The 21,374-nt window shown below is 41.5% G+C and overlaps 1 protein-coding gene across 1 annotated transcript; it reads left to right on the forward strand.

Moving 5' to 3' along the window:
- The first annotated feature begins 563 nt into the window (after positions 1–563).
- anpepa (alanyl (membrane) aminopeptidase a) lies at positions 564–21,359 on the forward strand. Its single transcript, XM_034534006.1, has 20 exons — positions 564–1,866; positions 3,320–3,462; positions 3,591–3,730; positions 3,922–4,042; positions 8,230–8,384; positions 9,322–9,435; positions 9,599–9,742; positions 9,870–9,935; positions 12,682–12,747; positions 12,864–13,012; positions 14,538–14,617; positions 14,847–14,980; positions 15,912–15,967; positions 16,073–16,220; positions 16,463–16,551; positions 16,937–17,047; positions 17,977–18,144; positions 18,283–18,423; positions 19,893–19,956; positions 20,611–21,359. The coding sequence occupies exons 1-20, from the start codon at positions 1,259–1,261 to the stop codon at positions 20,752–20,754; spliced, it is 2,841 nt and encodes a 946-aa protein (XP_034389897.1). The 5' UTR covers positions 564–1,258; the 3' UTR covers positions 20,755–21,359.
- Positions 21,360–21,374: the final 15 nt, after the last annotated feature.

Here is a 21,374-nt window from a genome sequence, read left to right on the forward strand (position 1 = left end):
CAGCTTGACGTTCCTCAGAGAAACATCTCACAGAAGACGGCTCCGATCTCTTACTTTCTCAGGAACACATCGCCCCTGAACAACACACCAGTGGAAGGCCAAGGCATTTTGACAGATGTTGCAACATCTGGTCCGTACCAAGGTTTTTTTTCCCACATAATAATAATAATACGTAATAAATGTCAATTCCTGGAGTCCAATAGAACATTGCTTTAAGTGAGCACCAGGGAATAGTTTCTTTGCTCTTGTTCCATTTAAACTCTGATGAAATGAAACCATAAAGCTCTGCCAAGTGTCATAAACATCATCACAGCCCTAACAGTGTGTTAATCAGAGCTAATGGAAAGTCGCTCCTCCACTTGGCTCTGATCCTGAGATGATGAGTCGCCTTCATCTTAATGGTTCAATGTGATCGGCGCTGGTTTGATCTTCTTGATCCTGCAACCAGAACATCTGTTCTCAGTAGAAACAACCACCGCCGCGCCCATCTCAGGCCCTTTTTTACATAAACTGTTCCCTTTTTTGCCTTTGTGTGTGTGTGTGTGTGTGTGTGTGTGTGTGTGTGTGTGTATGGTCATGGTGGTCGAGATTCCCAGAGGTTTGGGGCTTTCCAGCCAAATCACTCCTTTTCTCCTCTCTTATCCGGCCCACTCAGCACGTGCATCTCGTTGTGTTAGGAGTATGTTAATCGCACGGGGTCTGCGTTGACGGGTGTCTTTGGAAGCCGTAGTCTGGCCCCCTGCATTGAGGTCATCAAACCTTGGACACCTACGATCCAGAGGGGTGACGCCGATGTTCTCCCTCTGACGGATTTCCTCCATCGGCTGCTCTTGTTTCCATTTGAGGCTTGTGCTGCATTCATAGAAAGGGAGAGTGCGTGTGTGTGTGTGTGTGTGTGTGTGATGGGTTGACGGGGTGCAGTGTTAGGATAAAGTGTTCCTTGAGGTCTACAGAACCCCTGCATTAGCGGCAAGACCACAGTAACCTCCTCCAGATGTTTGCGATCGCCATCTAACTGATTATTTACAGCGTGGCCGATGAACGTTGCCCTCTCCGTACTAAAACACTCACTCTTTGCTCCTTCGGCAATGCCCGAGTTAATGCTTAATCTGAGCGCAGGCCCTTAATTGTTGAGGCCAGCCCAGTTTATGGGAGGTTACTTGGATGTGAACATACAAGAGGCACACCAGCTCTTCAGACTCATCTCTCACCAGTCAAGCAACGGGACCTATAGGACTGACCATCGGAAGCAGCCAGCATGGCCAAAGAATCCGGCATATCCAAGATTTTGGCCGGCACCTTCGTCTTCCTGACCATCTCCGTCATCGCCGGCATCGTCACCATGATCATTTTTTACAAGACCGAGATTGCGTTGATGGACCCGACGCCCCGTCCGATGTTCACGTCCAGCACCACCAGCTTGCCGCCCGTCATCCGGCTGCCGAAGAACCTCGTACCCCAAAGCTACCAGGTCTTCCTTCAGCCTCACCTCTACACCCGAATCATAGAGGTGGTGAACGTCACCAGCCCCAACCAGACGATGCTCTTCACCGGAAACTCCACCGTGACCTTTCATTGTGTCCAGGGCACTAGCGTCGTCTACCTCCACAGCCGGAACTTGGACGTTTCTGGTCCGGTGGTGATGAACAAAGACACAAATGAGAGGATCGGTGTTTCCTCAATGAAGAACGAAGAAGACACACGCAACTTCCTGGAGATCCAGTTGAATGCTGCGTTAGAGGCGGGGGGGAACTACAGTTTGTTTCTGGCTTTCAACGGAGAAATTACAGAGAACCTTAATGGGGTCTTTGTAAGCACATATGCTCAAGGTTCCCCAGCGTATGAAGGCGATCAAGATACAGAGAGGTAAGCACAAAACAATTATATGTTTAAAGCTGTTTCCGTGTGGAGACTCTTTCAAACTATTTTGACGATGTACTTTTTTGTTTTGAAAACATTTTTAAAATCCTGCCAGAGTTTCCTCCAGGAACTCATAGGCACCAAATTTGAAAATTCCCAAAGTGTACTAAATCGGTTAAGCTATTAATCCACTTAATCAAGCAATGCCGCCATCACGGCAGACTCAAATTGCAACGGAAAGGACATATGATGCTATTGCAGTAAAGAACAGCATTATCCCTGACATCCATAGAAGCTATTGTAATTATTATTCAGCTTTAGTTTTTTTATTCTTAATTTGTTATCAAGAAACCTTTGGATGCAATCCATCATATTGTTTTCAGCAGTTTTGGGCAAGTTACTTAAAGATGCAATCATTCACTCATTACTTATTATTATGATTATTATAAATATTATCGATTTTGTATTCAGGTGTGTGTGTGTGTGTGCATCTTCAGTTGGGAGTCACTACAGATTACAAATTGTTCCTTTCTTGATTTGTATGTAGGAATAACTATAGTTTAGTCCACATGAAGCGGTACTTATTAAATCAGAAGGAATATATTGTGTGATTTGTTCGAGTGAAATCAGAATCACAAGAGTTTATTGGCAGGTACGTTGAACATACGAGGAATTTTACTCGTTGAAAGGTGCATAACAATAAACATAGTCATACAATAACAGAATAAAACAAGTATATCTTTTCAAATATATATTTGGGGAGTCCATGGCTGAGGTTTCCTTTGTTAAAGTCACCAAGGACAATAACTAAGGACGCATCTGATACACTGGAGGTCTAGACAATAATACATCACATTTGCTATAAAATATTACTTTGTTATAGCCCAACTATATAGTCCTTTAAACAATTCCAAAGCACCCCCCCCCCCACCCAATGATTTAAATAAATCATGAATGAACCACTATGGTCAATATATAGTCGGTCTAATAATTCATAGAATGACACTTCCTTTTACTGCGTAGAAATCAAACTTGGCCAACTTACAAGTTTCTATTTTTCAGATGCTAATACAGAAATAATCAACATACCATCTGGACTGGAGTCTGAATAAAAAACAAGGTGCATCAGATGTCTTTGTGGCCTTAAACAAGCAGAATAGGCTGTTGTTTAGGGTTTAATGTTTAATGTTGAATGTTATTCAAACTGCATTGGTTTCATGTTTAGGCTATTGTCTCATTTATTTACTGGAATGTATCTATTTGTCATGACATGCCTCTGTTTCCACCTGTATTTGAAATAGACATTGGCTTTTCAATGAAGTCAATGCATTTAATCTTAAAGTAATCCATCACAGGTTCTGTATGATATCCAAATTGCGTCGTCTTTTTTTGTATCCAGTGTTCCTGCAGTATCCACATTATAAAGAAAGGTCCGACTGTCTTTTATCTGTATTCATAGATTCCTCGCCGCCACCAATTTGGAACCAGCAGATGCCAGGACAGTGTTCCCTTGTTTCGACGAGCCGGAAATGAAGGCAGTGTTTCACGTGACGATCATCCACAGGAGAGACACGGTAGCTCTCGGGAACGCGGACATGAGAGGTGAAATCCGTACAATATACTGTCATGCTCATGTCTCTTCAAAACGTCCCCTCGGGCAGTATAACGGTAATCCCAGAATCAAAGATGTCCTTCCTTATACTGGTCTCCCTTGTCTCCCGCTCTCTCAGATTCCAATATCCTCGACGACGTCTGGAAAGTCACTTACTTTTATCCAACGCCGAAGATGTCAACGTACTTGTTTGCCTTCACGGTTTCAGAGTTCACCGATTCAGCCGACTCCCCAACAGATGGCCGTGTGAAGATTAAAGTATGTGTACTGTAGATTCAAAATTAGTTTAATGTGATTGCTTTTGGTATGGTGTTGACCTTGACTGGTATCACTAGAGACGTTACATTTTCTTCTGCAAACATTTAGAAATTTGCCTCCAAGGACAAAACTAAAGTATGTGGGAGAATGTCCTCTGTGCTTTATGTTACCGCTGTGTTTTGCCCACACAGACTTATGCACGTCCTGACGCCATTGCAGCAGGTCACGCTAAGTATGCTGCCAACATCACCGGAAAGATTCTCAAGTTCTACGAGAACTATTTTGGAATAAATTACGAACAGAAAACTCTAGGTAAGACTTGGTCTAGATCTGATTGGCCGGATGTGTTGACAGATGGTAAGTTAGGTTCAGTATGGGCTCGCAAGAACATGTATACTGTGTCCCAATACTATATAATTTGTTCTAATATTATTATAATATATTATTATATATATATGTATTTTCAAACACTACAACTCCCATGAATTTTTACAAGGACCACATTACACGTATCATAATTAATCATATTGATTTTTCCTTATCAGTGATATCTACACATACTCATATCATCCCTCATATCACCCTCATATCATATAGCTGTAACCTGCTGCCATTTACAAATACTGAAACATAAGTTTAGCTTCTTTTTTTCCCAGCCTGGAGAAGCTCTTTAATTTTGCTAAAAACAACAACAAAAAAGCTATAAAACTGCTGCTATAGGTGTATTCAACAAAGCATAGTTAGGTTTATTAAACCATCATGATTTTTCTTAAAATGACTATTGAACTGACAAAAGAAAAACCGCATCAAAGGTACTTGGTTATGTTTAGACAACAAAGGTACTTGGTTATGTTTAGACAACAAAGGTACTTGGTTATGTTTAGACAACAAAGTACTTGGTTATCTTTAGACAACAAAAGTACTTGGTTATGTTTAGACAACAAAGGTATTTGGTTATGTTTAGACAACAAAGTACTTGGTTATGTTTAGACAACAAAAGTACTTGGTTATGTTTAGACAACAAAGGTTCTTGGTTATCTTTAGACAACAAAAGTACTTGGTTATGTTTAGACAACAAAGGTACTTGGTTATGTTTAGACAACAAAGGTTCTTGGTTATGTTTAGACAACAAAGTACTTGGTTATGTTTAGACAACAAAGGTACTTGGTTATGTTTAGACAACAAAGGTTCTTGGTTATGTTTAGACAACAAAGTACTTGGTTATGTTTAGACAACAAAGGTTCTTGGTTATGTTTAGACAACAAAGTACTTGGTTATGTTTAGACAACAAAGGTTCTTGGTTATGTTTAGACAACAAAGTACTTGGTTATGTTTAGACAACAAAGTACTTGGTTATGTTTAGACAACAAAGGTACTTGGTTATGTTTAGACAACAAAGGTTCTTGGTTATGTTTAGACAACAAAGTACTTGGTTATGTTTAGACAACAAAGGTTCTTGGTTATCTTTAGACAACAAAGGTACTTCGTTATGTTTAGACAACAAAGGACTTGGTTATGTTTAGACAACAAAGGTACTTGGTTATGTTTAGACAACAAAGGACTTGGTTATGTTTAGACAACAAAGGTTCTTGGTTATCTTTAGACAACAAAGGTACTTGGTTATGTTTAGACAACAAAGGACTTGGTTATGTTTAGACAACAAAGGTACTTGGTTATCTTTAGACAACAAAGGACTTGGTTATGTTTAGACAACAAAGGTACTTGGTTATCTTTAGACAACAAAGGTACTTGGTTATGTTTAGACAACAAAGGACTTGGTTATGTTTAGACAACAAAGGTACTTGGTTATCTTTAGACAACAAAGGTACTTGGTTATCTTTAGACAACAAAGGACTTGGTTATCTTTAGACAACAAAGGTACTTGGTTATCTTTAGACAACAAAGGACTTGGTTATGTTTAGACAACAAAGGTACTTGGTTATCTTTAGACAACAAAGGACTTGGTTATGTTTAGACAACAAAGTACTTGGTTATGTTTAGACAACAAAGGTACTTAGTTATGATTAGACAACAAAGGTTATTGGTTATGTTTAGACAACAAAAGTGCTTGGTTATGTTTAGACAACAAAGTACTTGGTTATGTTTAGACAACAAAGGTTATTGGTTATGTTTAGACAACAAAGGTACTTGGTTATGTTTAGACAACAAAGGTACTTGGTTATGTTTAGACAACAAAGGTACTTGGTTATGTTTAGACAACAAAGGTACTTGGTTATCTTTAGACAACAAAGGACTTGGTTATGTTTAGACAACAAAGGTACTTGGTTATCTTTAGACAACAAAGGACTTGGTTATGTTTAGACAACAAAGGTACTTGGTTATCTTTAGACAACAAAGGTACTTGGTTATGTTTAGACAACAAAGGACTTGGTTATGTTTAGACAACAAAGGTTCTTGGTTATCTTTAGACAACAAAGGTACTTCGTTATGTTTAGACAACAAAGGATTTGGTTATGTTTAGACAACAAAGGTACTTGGTTATGTTTAGACAACAAAGGACTTGGTTATGTTTAGACAACAAAGGTTCTTGGTTATCTTTAGACAACAAAGGTACTTGGTTATGTTTAGACAACAAAGGACTTGGTTATCTTTAGACAACAAAGGTACTTGGTTATGTTTAGACAACAAAGGACTTGGTTATGTTTAGACAACAAAGGTTCTTGGTTATCTTTAGACAACAAAGGTACTTGGTTATGTTTAGACAACAAAGGACTTGGTTATGTTTAGACAACAAAGGTACTTTTACATTACATTACATTACATTACATGTCATTTAGCTGACGCTTTTATCCAAAGCGACTTACAATAAGTGCATTAAACCGTGAGTCCAAACTCAGAACAACAAGAATCAAGCAAGTACAATTTCTTCAATAAAGTCAAACTACAAAGTACTATCCGTAAGTGCCATTCAAGTGCTACTAAAGTGCTATCGGTAAGGGACATTTAAGTGCTACTACGGCATTTAAGTGCTACCTATTCAAGGTATAGTCGAAAAAGATGTGTTTTTAGTTTGCGACGGAAGATGTAGAGACTTTCTGCTGTCCTGATGTCAATGGGGAGCTCGTTCCACCAATGAGGAGCCAGCACAGCAAACAGTCGTGATTTAGCTCGAAGTGAAGGAGCTACAAGCAGATTGGCAGAAGCCGAGCGAAGTGAACGGGCTGGGGTGTACGGTTTGACCATGTCCTGGATGTAGACCGGACCCGATCTGTTCGCAGCACGGTACGCAAGTACCAGTGTTTTGAAGCGGATGCGGGCGGCCACCGGTAACCAGTGAAGGTCGCGGAGGAGCAGAGTAGTGTGGGTAAATTTCGGTCGGTTGAAGACCAGTCGAGCAGCTGCATTCTGGATGAGCTGTAGAGGTCGAATGGCATTAGCAGGAAGACCTGCCAAGAGGGAGTTGCAATAGTCCAGCCGTGAGATGACCAGAGCCTGGACCAGAACCTGTGCCGCCTTCTGAGTGAGAAGGGGTCGGATTCTCCTGATGTTGTACTTGGTTATGTTTAGACAACAAAGGTACTTGGTTATCTTTAGACAACAAAGGACTTGGTTATGTTTAGACAACAAAGGACTTGGTTATGTTTAGACAACAAAGGTACTTGGTTATCTTTAGACAACAAAGGTACTTGGTTATGTTTAGACAACAAAGGACTTGGTTATGTTTAGACAACAAAGGTACTTGGTTATCTTTAGACAACAAAGGTACTTGGTTATGTTTAGACAACAAAGGACTTGGTTATCTTTAGACAACAAAGGTACGTGGTTATCTTTAGACAACAAAGGACTTGGTTATGTTTAGACAACAAAGGTACTTGGTTATCTTTAGACAACAAAGTACTTGGTTATGTTTAGACAACAAAGGTACTTGGTTATGATTAGACAACAAAGGTTATTGGTTATGTTTAGACAACAAAAGTACTTGGTTATGTTTAGACAACAAAGTACTTGGTTATGTTTAGACAACAAAGGTTATTGGTTATGTTTAGACAACAAAGGTACTTGGTTATGTTTAGACAACAAAGGTACTTGGTTATGTTTAGACAACAAAGTACTTGGTTATGTTTAGACAACAAAGTACTTGGTTATGTTTAGACAAGGTGAAGGATGTCCTTTGACCCATCTACCACCCTGGCCTTCCTCCCTAGGTGGACTTCTGCTGACTCATTGGAACTTGTTTGTTCGAGGTTTTCCTCAAGACTTAATTCACAATTCAGTTTCGTTGGCAACACCATGTTTAGGAGCTGCTTCATCATGATACGATTAGTCAGCCGCTCTGCTATTCTGAGGCAAGTCAGCTAGACCCGGGACAGAGGATGTAGTATGTGCACAGATTGTAAAGCCCTCTGAGGATAAATTTGTAATTTGTGATTTTCGGCTATAAAAAACTAGTTTCATAAGAATTGAATAGATATAGATGTGTAACAAAATATGTGCATCTATCATATGATCATTTGTCCATAACTATGTGATTCCTCCAGATCAAATTGCACTGCCAGACTTAGGTGTTGGAGCAATGGAAAACTGGGGACTGATCACATACCAGGAGGGAGGCCTACTCTATGAGGACGGAGTGTCATCACTGTTGCACAAGGAAGTGATCGCCACTCTTATTGCACATGAACTGGCACACCAGGTTAGAGGGAAAAAAACCTTAATGTTTGGTACCCTAGTAAAAACAACAAAATATGACACGCAATAATGGCTTTTTAATAAAAAACACTAACTAAATGATAACATTAATCCATTAAGCAACATTTTCGTGTCACATGCACGGGCGAATTATAAGACAATGGGCCCCTGGGCACAGACATGCAAAAGGCCCAAACACTTCTCTGAAAGCAAGATACGCAGACTTTATAGTTGTTTAGCCTCTTTGTAGTTGTTTTGTGTCTCTTTATAGTTTTGTGTCTCTTTGTTGAGTTTGTTTTGTGTCTCTTTGTGGTGATTGTTTTGTGTCTCTTTGTTGAGTTTGTTTTGTGTCTATTTGTAGTTTTGTGTCTCTTTGAAGTTGTTTTGTGTCTCTTTGTTGTGGTTGTTTTGTGTCTCTTTATAGTTTTGTGTCTCTTTTTTTGAGGTTGTTTTGTGTCTCTTTGTTGTAGTCGTTTAGTGTCTCTTTGTTGTGATTGTTTTGTGTCTCTTTGTTGTGGTTGTTTTGTGTTTACTTGTAGTTGTTTTGTGTCTCGTTGTTGTGATTGTTTTGTGTCTCTTTGTAGTTTTGTGTCTCTTTGAAGTTTTTTTGTGTCTCTTTGTTCTAGTTGTTTTATGTCTTTTTGTGGTAATTCTTTTGTCCGTCGTTGTTTTGTCCTTTTTTCATCTTTTGTCCTTTTTCAGTTATTTGGTCCCTTTTCATAGTTGTTGTGACTCTCTTTCTGTCTCTGTCGCTGTTTTGCTTGTTGTAGTCTTTTAGTTTCTCTTTGTAGTCAATTTATGTTTCTTTGTGGTAATTCGTGGATGTCTTCCTGGTTGGTACGTGTATCATTGAGTGACGTTTTGTAGGCGAAGGTGACACTGCCCAGTAATGTCATATGTTGTTGTCTCGTGAATCCTCAACCTTCTGTTCTTGTTGACAGTGGTTTGGGAATCTGGTGACAATGAAATGGTGGAACGACATTTGGCTGAACGAGGGCTTTGCCACGTACTTGTCATTCTTTGCAGTGGCCCATATGGAGCCATATTCCAAAATGGTAAGTTCACTGCATAATCAGGACTGTTTTGTTTTTTTATTTCATTTCTGTTGCCAACCTTTTTTACTTGCACGGTCATTGAAAAAATACACATGAAAAGATGAACATGTCTCCATCATTCCATGCAGCCGTGTGATATGTGCTCTCCTTTTGTTTTCCTCAGAAAGACTCATATTTCATGAGCAACCTCCATGCAGCGTTTGAGGTGGACGCTCTGGCCTCGTCCCACCCTCTCAGTCCTCCGCAGGAAGACGTCCAGATGACTTTTGAGATTGAAGATATGTTTGATGCCATAACCTACTGTAAGGTACAGTCAAATGAAACAAGGAATGAATACATATATGATGTTGGTGTGTGTGTTTTATTTGTGACTCACTCATACCAGTGTACTATGAACATGGGCCCATTACTTGTATTTGGGGTTCCCTCCTCAGGGGGCAGCTGTGCTGAGAATGCTGACAGACATCGTGACAGAGAGAGTTTTCACCCACGGAATCAAAGTGAGTAACTTGTAGTTTTCCTCTGAGAGGATGTACCCTCTTGATAACTCTGTGGTTCCCCATGCGACGTGACTCGCCGCATGGGTGGGAAAGCAAACCGCCACACCAAAGCTCTCTAAGTCAATGCCTCAATTGGGGGCAAACTCATAATCACTAAATCACATAAACCCCATATATGTGTATGTGTATAGGTTTACTTTCTTCAACAAACATTTGCTGAATGCAACAACCGAGGTCTTCACTTTTCCTTTTGGAGACTCTGCCCATGCTTCACAAAGCTGTCAGTGCTGCATGGATTTATCTTTTTTATTATTTAGATGGATGAAAAGGAGCCGGTGTGGCTGTGAGTGGTGCCAGACATTGGCACACACGGTCTTCTGTTGGTGAGCCGCAGAAAGTGAAGTAAATGTTTCTGAGAAAGGGGACTTGTGTGCATGGATAAAGCAACTGTTCCTTGGGTTTGTTTTCCCCTGGAAAGAGCATGTGTCAGCAGCGTTGGTGCAATACGTGGATGTATTTGTGTTTGTTTCCTTATGTCAAAACAGAAAGAGCTATTGTGACTGGCTATTGCCCATGGACCATGGAATGCATCGGACGTTTGAGTATTGAGTAACAGGACACTTTCATAGTGACCGAGGGGGCTGTTGAAAATTGTTTTGCAATCCACTAGCCTCAGATAGGCTAAATAACACCACCAACAACATCAGTTTCTAGCATTCATTTATTAATCAGAGCACTCGAATGCGTCTCTGTCAGAATCGGCAGGGGGGAGGACCAGCTGCTGGAGCGACGGTCTTTAAGATCTACATCGGAATATGTGTTTTGCAGTCAAATCAAATTGTTAACAGGATCCTCGTTTTTATTATAATTAATATAATACTTGACTTGACTACAAGACAGTAGTCCACGAACACGAGAGTTTACAGATAATTACAATCCCTCCTTGAAGTTGTGGAGGTTGCTTCCACTTACCGCTTTGCAGCTTGCCCCCTGCCGTAGTTTATTATCGAGCCTTGGGAGTGACCCAACGTCATTGAGCCTCCAGCACAGCCTGTTGCGGTTCTGGTTTGTGTGTGGTTCTGGTGTCTGTGTGTGGTTCTGGTTTGTGTGTGTGTGGTTCTGGTTTGTGTGTGGTTCTGGTGTCTGCGTGTGGTTCTGGTTTGTGTCTGTGTGTGGTTCTGGTTTGTGTCTGTGTGTGGTTCTGGTTTGTGTCTGTGTGTGGTTCTGGTTTGTGTCTGTGTGTGGTTCTGGTTTGTCTGTGTGTGGTTCTGGTTTGTGTGTGTGTGGTTCTGGTTTGTCTGTGTGTGGTTCTGGTTTGTGTGTGTGGTTCTGGTTTGTCTGTGTGTGGTTCTGGTTTGTCTGTGTGTGGTTCTGGTTTGTGTGTGTGGTTCTGGTTTGTCTGTGTGTGGTTCTGGTTTGTGTCTGTGTGTGGTTCTGGTTCGTCTGTGTGTGGTTCTGGTTTGTCTGTGTGTGGTTCTGGTTTGTGTGTGTGGTTCTGGTTTGTCTGTGTGTGGTTCTGGTTTGTGTGTGTGGTTCTGGTTTGTCTGTGTGTGGTTCTGGTTCGTCTGTGTGTGGTTCTGGTTTGTGTGTGTGGTTCTGGTTTGTGTGTGTGGTTCTGGTTTGTGTGTGTGGTTCTGGTTTGTGTGTGTGGTTCTGGTTTGTCTGTGTGTGGTTCTGGTTTGTCTGTGTGTGGTTCTGGTTTGTGTGTGTGGTTCTGGTTTGTCTGTGTGTGGTTCTGGTTTGTCTGTGTGTGGTTCTGGTTTGTCTGTGTGTGGTTCTGGTTTGTGTGTGTGGTTCTGGTTTGTCTGTGTGTGGTTCTGGTTTGTGTGTGTGGTTCTGGTTTGTCTGTGTGTGGTTCTGGTTCGTCTGTGTGTGGTTCTGGTTCGTCTGTGTGTGGTTCTGGTTTGTGTGTGTGGTTCTGGTTTGTGTGTGTGGTTCTGGTTTGTCTGTGTGTGGTTCTGGTTTGTCTGTGTGTGGTTCTGGTTTGTGTGTGTGGTTCTGGTTTGTGTGTGTGGTTCTGGTTTGTGTGTGTGGTTCTGGTTTGTGTGTGTGGTTCTGGTTTGTGTGTGTGGTTCTGGTTTGTCTGTGTGTGGTTCTGGTTTGTCTGTGTGTGGTTCTGGTTTGTGTGTGTGGTTCTGGTTTGTCTGTGTGTGGTTCTGCTGTGAGTTCAGACTACTGTGTCTATTCATTCCACGTGACCCACATCCAGCTGGTAATCCAACATAAACTCTCTTTCTGTTTGGAGTGGTCATGTTGTTGTTGTTGTTGTTGTTGTTGTTACTGTTACTGTTACAGAAGTGTATTTGAATAAACAAGATTTCCTATTATTTCAACATCTGCTTTTTTTTAATTTAGTTTTTTGCAATATGGTTCACGATCCAAAACTGCGTTCACTATAGTTTTCACCGTTTCCAGCGAAGGGTTTCCACAACACACACACGCACACACACACACACGCATGCACGCACGCACGCACGCACACACACACACACACACACACACACGCACACATACTGGTCCATCAGCTGTTAAAATGAAAGAAAACATTTGTGTCAACATAATTCAGTTTATTTTTATTTTGTATACATACATACATAACATCCTCTCAGTTGTGTTTGAACATTTTCATCACGCTCCCAACATCAATATTCTGAATGCAAACTTTCCTCCTGAAAATCCTGATTCTGAACGCGGGATGAAGCTGTTAACTGTAAGCTCTCTCTGGATCTCTGTTTCCCTGTTACAGATGTACCTCTCGGACTTTAGCTATAAAAACACCGACCAGAACGACCTCTGGGAGTATATTCAAAAGGTAAAGTGTTTGGTTGCTAACTTTAAGCATGTATTGTATGACAATGCCTGTTAATCAGTGATCAGTTTATGGGATTTATATCATGAAGTATGAACTGATTTGTGCCATGTTTGCAGGCCGAAGATGAGGATGGTGGTCACACCACCGTTGCCAAGGTGATGAACACCTGGACCAAACAAATGGGCTATCCTGTTATCACCATCAACACTACCAATGGAGAAGTCTACCAGAAGCAGTTCCTGTTCAATGACTCCTCTGAATCTAGGTAGGTGCTCCAGTGTACACGCCCAGATAATATATAATGATACTCATTTACATTCCAGATAACGTAAAGATGACCAGTGGCTTTACTTTATCTGAGAATGTGTTATGATGTGTTCATTTTAATGAAAAAAACAATCTATTGAGTAAACAAATAGATTCAGCATTAATGGAAACAATGGAATAAATCAGAACAGCAATGGAAAGGAAGAATTGCGTGGTTGGTGCATTTATTGATTTCTTAAAAGAAAATGTTTGGTGTAGTACATCATGACATTTTGTCATGCCTCGATTCATGAACTATCCCTCTAAAACCAAATAACTGTAGTCGTTGGATCGTTAGATGGTTGATGGACAATATGTACAGTTTGCTGGTCGTACATTTGAATGTTGAGCCGTTTTCGTCTATGAATTACCGAAAATACGTTAGATTTAGACGAGGGGCGGCCCCGGGGTAGAGCGTGCAAGAGGCAGGACATTGAACCGTAGCCGGTTCCATGTTTGCCTCCGGTTTTGCAGTTTTTTACGTCGTCAACTCGCTAACTCGCTGACTTTGTGGAGTCCCTCAGGGGTTACTACTGGGCCCGATACTTTTCATTTTGATATAAAACTGCACTAATCTATGACTATGTGAAAGGTGTCGCTCATATTTGTGATCCCAGAGGGAATTATCACCCAACTCATTTTCCCTCAGCTTTACAGAGCTTTTTAGTGGCCCCAATAAAGAATGAATGCAGGTTTATTGTATATATTTATGTTATTGATTACACTTTAAGGATACTGTCGAAGTCCACCTTCCATTGGGCATGTTTTCTTTGACCAATTGGTCCCAAAGGTGGGAAATGTGAGCAAATACAGTATATCAGGAAACTTGTGGTCCAAAAAAGGTTCCAAAATAATAAGTCCCTCCTTCTGTATTCATGTGACTTTAACATTTTGGGTGTGAGTGCCTGTCAGTCGGGCTAGGCTGAAAGAAGATCACCTTTCCAAAGAATCATAAACCTGTCCTCCATTCACTTCACAATGTCTGACTCCCTCTGAGAATAGTTATCATCAAATAATGAAAGAGTCCGGTTCATATATGTGTGTGTTGGCACAATACAGAGCCTTATTGCGTCAGCGTTTCTCTGCCAGGTCCTGCGTGAACTCAGCTGATCACAGTGAATGATGCCTTTGGCCATGTGTGAGTGTTTTGAAACAATGTGTTGTAACTATGCGCTCCATAACACTGCAATGGTGAGTTGCACCATCATTTATCCTGACGCTGTTTTAAGTTGCTCTGGCCAGACCCAGAACAGCTCTGGACTCTGGCACGATGCCGTTGCAAATATCTGCTTATCATGCAGGTGATTCAATTTCATCCTCCATTTAGAGATCACATGTCACCTTTTCTTAAAATGGCTTCCTTTCATATTGTTATTTAGACTCTTGGATGCTCAATGTTTAAAGGCTGAATACTCTTTTCCTGCAACACGAGCTACTGATACTCATTATACCTTGTTTTTGTCTATTATTTTATGTGTGTTTAGTCTTTGGTGGTACATCCCAATCAGAGTCATGTCCAATGCAGCCGAACCTTCTCTTGTCTGGTTGGAATCCAGTGATACGAGTAAGTGAACGCACCCCTTCACCCACTTTGTTTTCATATTTGTCTAACAACCATTAGTTTACATCTTCTCTGTTCCATCAGGCACGCAGAGGTCTCGATAGAATAACTTGATCTTTGAACAGCTATGTGATGGTCTTTGATTGGATGTTGGAAGTTGATATTGTAAAACACTTTCAGTGATCGGAGTACAAGTCCATTCACCATTTATGATTTCTGCCTCTATTTTCAGTTAAGAAAGACGAATTCATCGCTAAGAGTGGCGAGTGGATCCTGGCGAACGTCAACTGTGCTGGTTACTACAGAGTCAACTACAACCGAGAGAACTGGGAACGCCTCTCGACTCAGCTGGAGACGGACCCACATGTGAGCACTGGGCCAAAGGAAAGGACTTAGCCAATCACAAAGCCTCTTTTCACTAGACAACTGGTTGCTCCTGAAGGCTTCGCCCTGAATTGATTGGCAGGTTAAATGAAATCTTGGCTCATTGAACCATTTAATCAACCGGTTGTGAATTTAATCTGGCGCAAGAGAAATGTTGAACCTCAATTTCTTGAACTTGACTCTATTACACAATGGGTGTACTGGGTTTGGGTACTTATATTAACCATGTATTCAACATCTGTTTAATGAAAATATTAGAGAATAATCGTCGAACTGGTTGTTTGAGAACAGTGGAATTTTGTAGAGACATTTATGGTTCCCAGAGGATAGATTCCAATGTATCTAGATCCCCTATATTCACAGAAAACCCTCCAGTCGTTTGAGTCAAAACAAGTCATTAGGATTCATCTGCTGGGGACAACAAATAGTTTTGTGCCAATCCCATAAATTCGATGTTGAGATATTTCTCTGGATAAGTGAACTGCTTGTGGTTCAAGATTGAAAGTTGGGGCATCAATCCAGTCAATATGAAGCATCCTCTGGGGAACATGAATACCAACACAATGTCATGACAATCCATCAAAATCCAAGAGTCTGGATTAAAGCGACCAGCAGTCATTGTCAAAACCCTTTGGATTATATTGTAGTTTCAGACCGACCTCTTAAAAACAGCTAATACTGGAATGTAGCTTAAACTATCAGAAATGATCATACTGTTGGGCCTATGTCTGACTTTGAGAACGTAAAAGTTGAATGGAATAAAATAGAAAATGGTTTGGTTCAAAGCCTTGTTGGTCGTATTAGTCGTATTCCCCTGCCCCGACGCTGCTGATGGTAGAAGGACTGAGTACAGTTGTCGATGTCTTTGTAAACTGAAGAGTCAACTGTCTCTCATCTTGCTCTTGTTTTTTAGCGGATCCCACTGATGAACCGAGGGCAGCTCGTTGATGATGCATTTAACTTAGCGAGGTAATGGCTTCTATTCACTTCACTGCTGTTAATCAATGTTTGTTGTGAATTAGTTTTAAACATGATGCTTCCTTGATCTTCCCAAATCAAATCTGTTTTCCTCAGGGCCAAACTCATCGAAGTGACCCTGGCTCTGAATTCAACGCGCTTCCTTCAGAATGAGAGAGCGCTTCTTCCCTGGGAGTCAACCGTCAGGAACCTGGAGTACTTCGTCCTCATGTTCGACCGCTCCGAGGTGTACGGACCCATGCAGGCATGTGGCATGAAGGCCTCCTTTTGTTTGTGATATTCAAAATGAAAGACGCATCTGGCTTTGCTACAACGCTAACTGAATTACGCTGCACTGGATAGGGAAGCTGAATTCAACAGACTTAATGTGATAGCCTGCTGCTAGTGTTGTTGTCCTGCCCTCATCGTAAACAGGTGTGCAGTAAAAAGAGTAATTTATTGCTGCGTGTGTTCCTGTAACTGCTGTAAAGCTGTCTCTTCCCGCAGGCGTACCTCCGCGAACAGGTTAGCGGCCTGTACAACTTCTTCAGGAACTACACAGACAATTCCCAAGTCCCAAAGGATCAATCCTTACAGTAAGGACAGATGCCCTCAATAAATCCTCAAGGGGTTACACCTGTTTGCACTTTGGAGTTCTACAAACTCAAAGTCCAGTGCCGAGAGCGGCAACGCAGAGCAGATGTGTGAGTTCACGTTGTTGCAGTTGTACACACGCTTGTGCCAGTAAGTGGTGTGTTTATATGGAACCACTTCTCAAGAAGTCGGGGGCTTGTTTCAGATGAAAAATACAAATTTGATGATGATGGTGATTCTTTAAATGAATTCACACGTCAATTTTCCTAAGTTAGCACAGCTGACGTTGACTCAGGTCTCGCTACCGGTCACATGATCATAACCTTGATTAGCTTCCTTAATACTTGCACATTTATTATACAAAATGTAATTGTGCTTCCCTCCAAGGCACAGCCAGATCCTCGCCATAGATGTGGCGTGTTCCAATGCACTCCCAGAATGCTCAGCGATGGCTACAAAGATGTTTGCCAACTGGATGGACAACAACCGCACTAACAGGTACAGGCACTACTGAATACGTATTTTTCAATTTGGAATTTGAAGATTCTTCTTCATACCTTCTGTAATTATCCTAAACTTGCATGAGTCTATTTGTCCCCCCCCCCTCCAAAAACAATGTTCTCACTGTAATAGCTGTCATTATGTGCTGTGGCTTTACCTTGCAGCGATGATTTAGTGAAGGTAGGTGTCATTTAATCACTTTCTGGTGCTCCTTGTTGGTGGCTGTTGTTTCCACTCTGCATTGTGGTTCTTATCTTTAAAGTTCTCTCAGAATCTTTTTACGACCATGCACTCCTCAAAGTGACCGTGGAGAACAGGATCCTACTAAGTGAGGACGTGAGGCTAAGACTCCCTCCACACATGCTTTCTAGTCTTTTTGGAATCTTTAAAGTAGAGAGTCATCCGACCTCAGATCAGGGCGTAAATGACCATTGTAACCATGAAGAATGCCACTCGTGCATAAATGAGCGTACAATAAGGACCTGATGTCACGGAAATATAGAAGTAATGGTTCAATGTGTATAACGTCACCATCGATGAAAGGGTAAATAATGTACAATGTTCATATTGATATTGTCGTGTTATACATTAGCATCAATAGCTGATTTTAATGAATGCCTAGGCTATATGAACACATTTAGAATGTGTCTTCAAAGAAATATTTAATCCATTCATACCAAAAAGAAAATTCAAAAATACGAGAACATTGGTACAAAGTTTCCCTGAATCAGTCATACAAGCCACTTAAGACCCCATCTGTTTGTAGGAATGCTTCCTGCATGAGGCCCATTGGCTCTTCATTAGACTGTGTACCGTGTGTGCTCCGTACATCCACACATAATGCATGGACGTGGGATAACTCACAACATGAATCGGGCCTCGGATGTGGGGCAGAATAACGGTGCGTGTGTGTGCGTGTGATTCAGAATCCACCCCAACCTGCGCTCCGTGATCTACTGCCAGGCTGTGGCCGCTGGCGGGGCGAAGGAGTGGGAGTTCGCCTGGGACAAGTTTCAGAGCTCCATCGACACCTCCGAGAAAGACCAGCTCCGGGAGGCTCTGTCCTGCACCAAGAAGATCTGGCTGCTCAACAGGTGACGCGCCTGGAAGGCCCTGATGTCTCACATGTTATTCTGACTGTGCATAATAACTTCTTCCTGGTTGGACACGCCTGTGATAAGGTGAATCCCAGCCACACTGTTATGAAGTGAGGATCCTTCCTTATCTTGCAGATACCTGAAGTACACTTTGAACCCTGAGAAGATTCGTCTGATGGATGTCGGTTCCACTATTCTCTCCATAGCAGATAACGTGGCGGGGCAGGCGCTGGCCTGGAACTTTATCAGAGCGCACTGGGAGTACGTCTCCAACGGGTAGGTCACTCTCTGGACTTGGTTTATTTCTCAGTCATGACCAAGTAGCATCTGAGATTGTGTAAAGGGGTTTCATCAATATGAACTGGAAAAGGGAAACATGTATTCATGGTTTACCTCCGAACATATGCTCGTCAGGGTGGAGAAGCCGACCCAATGGCAGTTAGACTGTGAGCTCAAATATTATTGGTTTAAAACTTACTTACTCCTAAACTAGCAAAGAGTTACTCAAATGTGTCATATTTTGTGAAGTTGATACAGCTAACGTGTTAGCAAACTGTTGCCTGAGCCCCATCCCACAGAGCATTAGCTCTAACATTAGCATTCATTACGAATGTAAATCTATTAGTCCCTCTCATTTTAACTACTGAGTGAAATATGTGTCTCTTTAGCTGCTAAATGCTCCAGCGTGTTCACCAGCTAGCGCTGGCTGGCTGCTGAGTGTATAGTGGGGACAGTTGGTCCAAACAAAGGCCCTGCAGAGAAGAGGTTCACTTTCAAGTTGTTTTAAAGTTTGTCAATCTCAGAAAGAAGACATCTGAATCTGTAGACGGGTTGTAGTTTACACCACGAGTACGAAGCTTACTCAAACGAACCCGACCCAGAATGCATCTGTACATGGCGAGTCAACTGAAGTCAACTGTACTGGATACGACAGAGTCCATTACCTGACTCAGCTGGAGGCCGAGACTCCAATGAGTCTCCTCATTTTAGTCTCATCATCAAAGAAGGTTGATTTTATAAAAAGAGACTCTAATTTAATCCAATGAATCACTTTCTCCAAATTAAGAATATTGTTTGAGTATGACTTATTTATTATGACATATTTGAAGCTTCATCCAAAAACCTCGATAGAATCTTTAAATGTAAAAAAGGAAAAAGAGAGAGCGATGCGGTGGCCTATGCTAAACACACCGCGGCTCTTATTTCGGAGCGGGTCGGGGTCGCTTTAGGAGATCCGATCTGCCGGCCCACCCTGAACACACCGTTTGGCCTCCCTCGCGTGCGCCTCGGGTTCTGCGGGCTTCCAGATGTGAGAACGACCTGCTGCTGCCGTCAGTGTTCTCTTTACAGCTGGTGGACGTGCGGTGGAGTCGCTTGAATAAATAACAGTGCCATAAAAGGCTTGTGCGTAGTCATCCAGTACAAAGGTCTTGTAAATGCAATCAGTGCTTATCATTAGCGCGCCTTCATAAAGGCCCTGCTGTTTGGGCCATTTCCAGGAAGCTAAATTGTCCGGTATCAAAGTTTAAATACACATAACAGGCCAGGCTTCATTTCATTAGCACAGTGACACCGGAGATTGATTCAGAAGTAATCAGCAGGGCTCCTCTTTTAATTAATAGGCACTTTGACATCAGTATGAATAATTTCCTCAAGTTTCTTTCAGAATATAATCCAGTTTCTACATGTTTGGTGCTGTATCTCCATTTTGTCCACCGCGTTGACTCTTAATATGTCGTCTCCAGGGGCGCAGCCAGCCTGATCGAGGGCGTGACCAGAAGGTTCTCCACGCAATTTGAACTGGAGGAGGTAATGTTTATGGATGGTTTTATTATATCAAAAATGATAATGGTCGTCAAGCGGAGACTCCAGTCACGCACCAACAATTGATTATAACCGATGCGCCAGTTGCTCCACCCTAATATCTTATCAGAAGCCTGTCAGTTATGGGCCACAACATGTTAGTTTAACCTCTCAGACAAAACCCCACATTTGTTTAATATAGTCTAATATAGTTTAAAAGACGTGGCTGGTTATAGTATTCTCTTTTTTTTAATTTTTTTTATCACTGACAACAAATCCCATGAGATGATGAAAACCATCGTTGAATATATATCTCCGAGAGCGTATAGTGTGTGTATCAAAGCCTGATATAGATCTGCTTCCCCCGTGCCTGAGAGCTCCATCAGTGAAGCAAACATCGTTACACTCACGTTCCTTCATCACCATCAAGTTTATTCAGACTCAACCCCCCAGATGTTATCAAAATGTACTCAAACTGGAGTTGATAGTGTTTTTCGCGGACTACATTAGGTCATCTCCTAATTAAGAGCAAGCGGTCAGGTTACTGTCCTTGGTGAATTGCATTGTGGGTATAACATCTAACATCCCTGTCTGATCTCCCTCTGTGTGTGTGTGTGTGTGTGCGTGTGTGTGTGTGTGTGTGTGTGTGTGCGCGCGCAGCTGGAGCGTTTTGCAGCGGACAACAATCTGAGTCCTACCAAATACCTGCAGCAGGCCGTGGAACAAACCCAGGTCAACATCGTGTGGGTCAGCGAGAACAAAGACAGCGTTCTGAAGTGGTTTGAGAATGAAACCGCTTCGTAGAGTGGGAAGAAGAAAAGAACACTGTCTTCGATTGTTTTAGAGCCTCACAGATGTGTACTTTCCTCCTCCGCTAAATCCACTTCAAAACACAAGACCCGAATCCCACAGCAGTCGGGAAAGTAATCACAAAATAGGACATTAATTCCCTTTTAATAAACAAGACTGAGAAGTAGTATTGTGCTGACAAATCACGAGGGAAGTGAAGACACAGCAGTGGTTGATGCAGATACATTATTTATACCGTCAGTCTAACCAGATTTTGAATCCACTGTTTGGCATTTTTTACACATGCTGATAAAAAAAAAATCAATCTTAAAGTTGTAATTTTTTTACAACTTTAAAATTGATTTTTTTATCAGCATCAACATAACATATGTACTTCTTAGAATCACTTTTCTTTTGTTCTTTCTCGTCGTCTATTAACACAATTAATCTGGATCGGAATTGTATTAATCTGCTGGTAATTATGGGTTTGGAGGACAATTCATCAGCGTTTTTGCACAGATCGGAGCCGAAGGACCGAACTCCCTCTTTTTGATAAAGGAACGAGTCTATATGTATCATGTTGTAATCAAGTATGTATGTTGCTAAAAAAAAATGTTATTTTTTATAATAAAACA

The sequence above is a fragment of the Cyclopterus lumpus genome, chromosome 6, assembly GCF_009769545.1.
Source record: "Cyclopterus lumpus isolate fCycLum1 chromosome 6, fCycLum1.pri, whole genome shotgun sequence".
NCBI classification, from domain to species: Eukaryota; Metazoa; Chordata; class Actinopteri; order Perciformes; family Cyclopteridae; genus Cyclopterus; species Cyclopterus lumpus.

Excerpts from the sequence above, each read along its gene's own strand:
- anpepa (XM_034534006.1), top strand. The coding sequence starts at position 1,259 with ATGGCCAAAGAATCCGGCATATCCAAGATTTTGGCCGGCACCTTCGTC. Across the intron at positions 4,043-8,229 it reads TTACGAACAGAAAACTCTAG|ATCAAATTGCACTGCCAGAC; the intron begins GTAAGACTTGGT and ends TGATTCCTCCAG. Across the intron at positions 13,013-14,537 it reads AATGACTCCTCTGAATCTAG|TCTTTGGTGGTACATCCCAA; the intron begins GTAGGTGCTCCA and ends ATGTGTGTTTAG.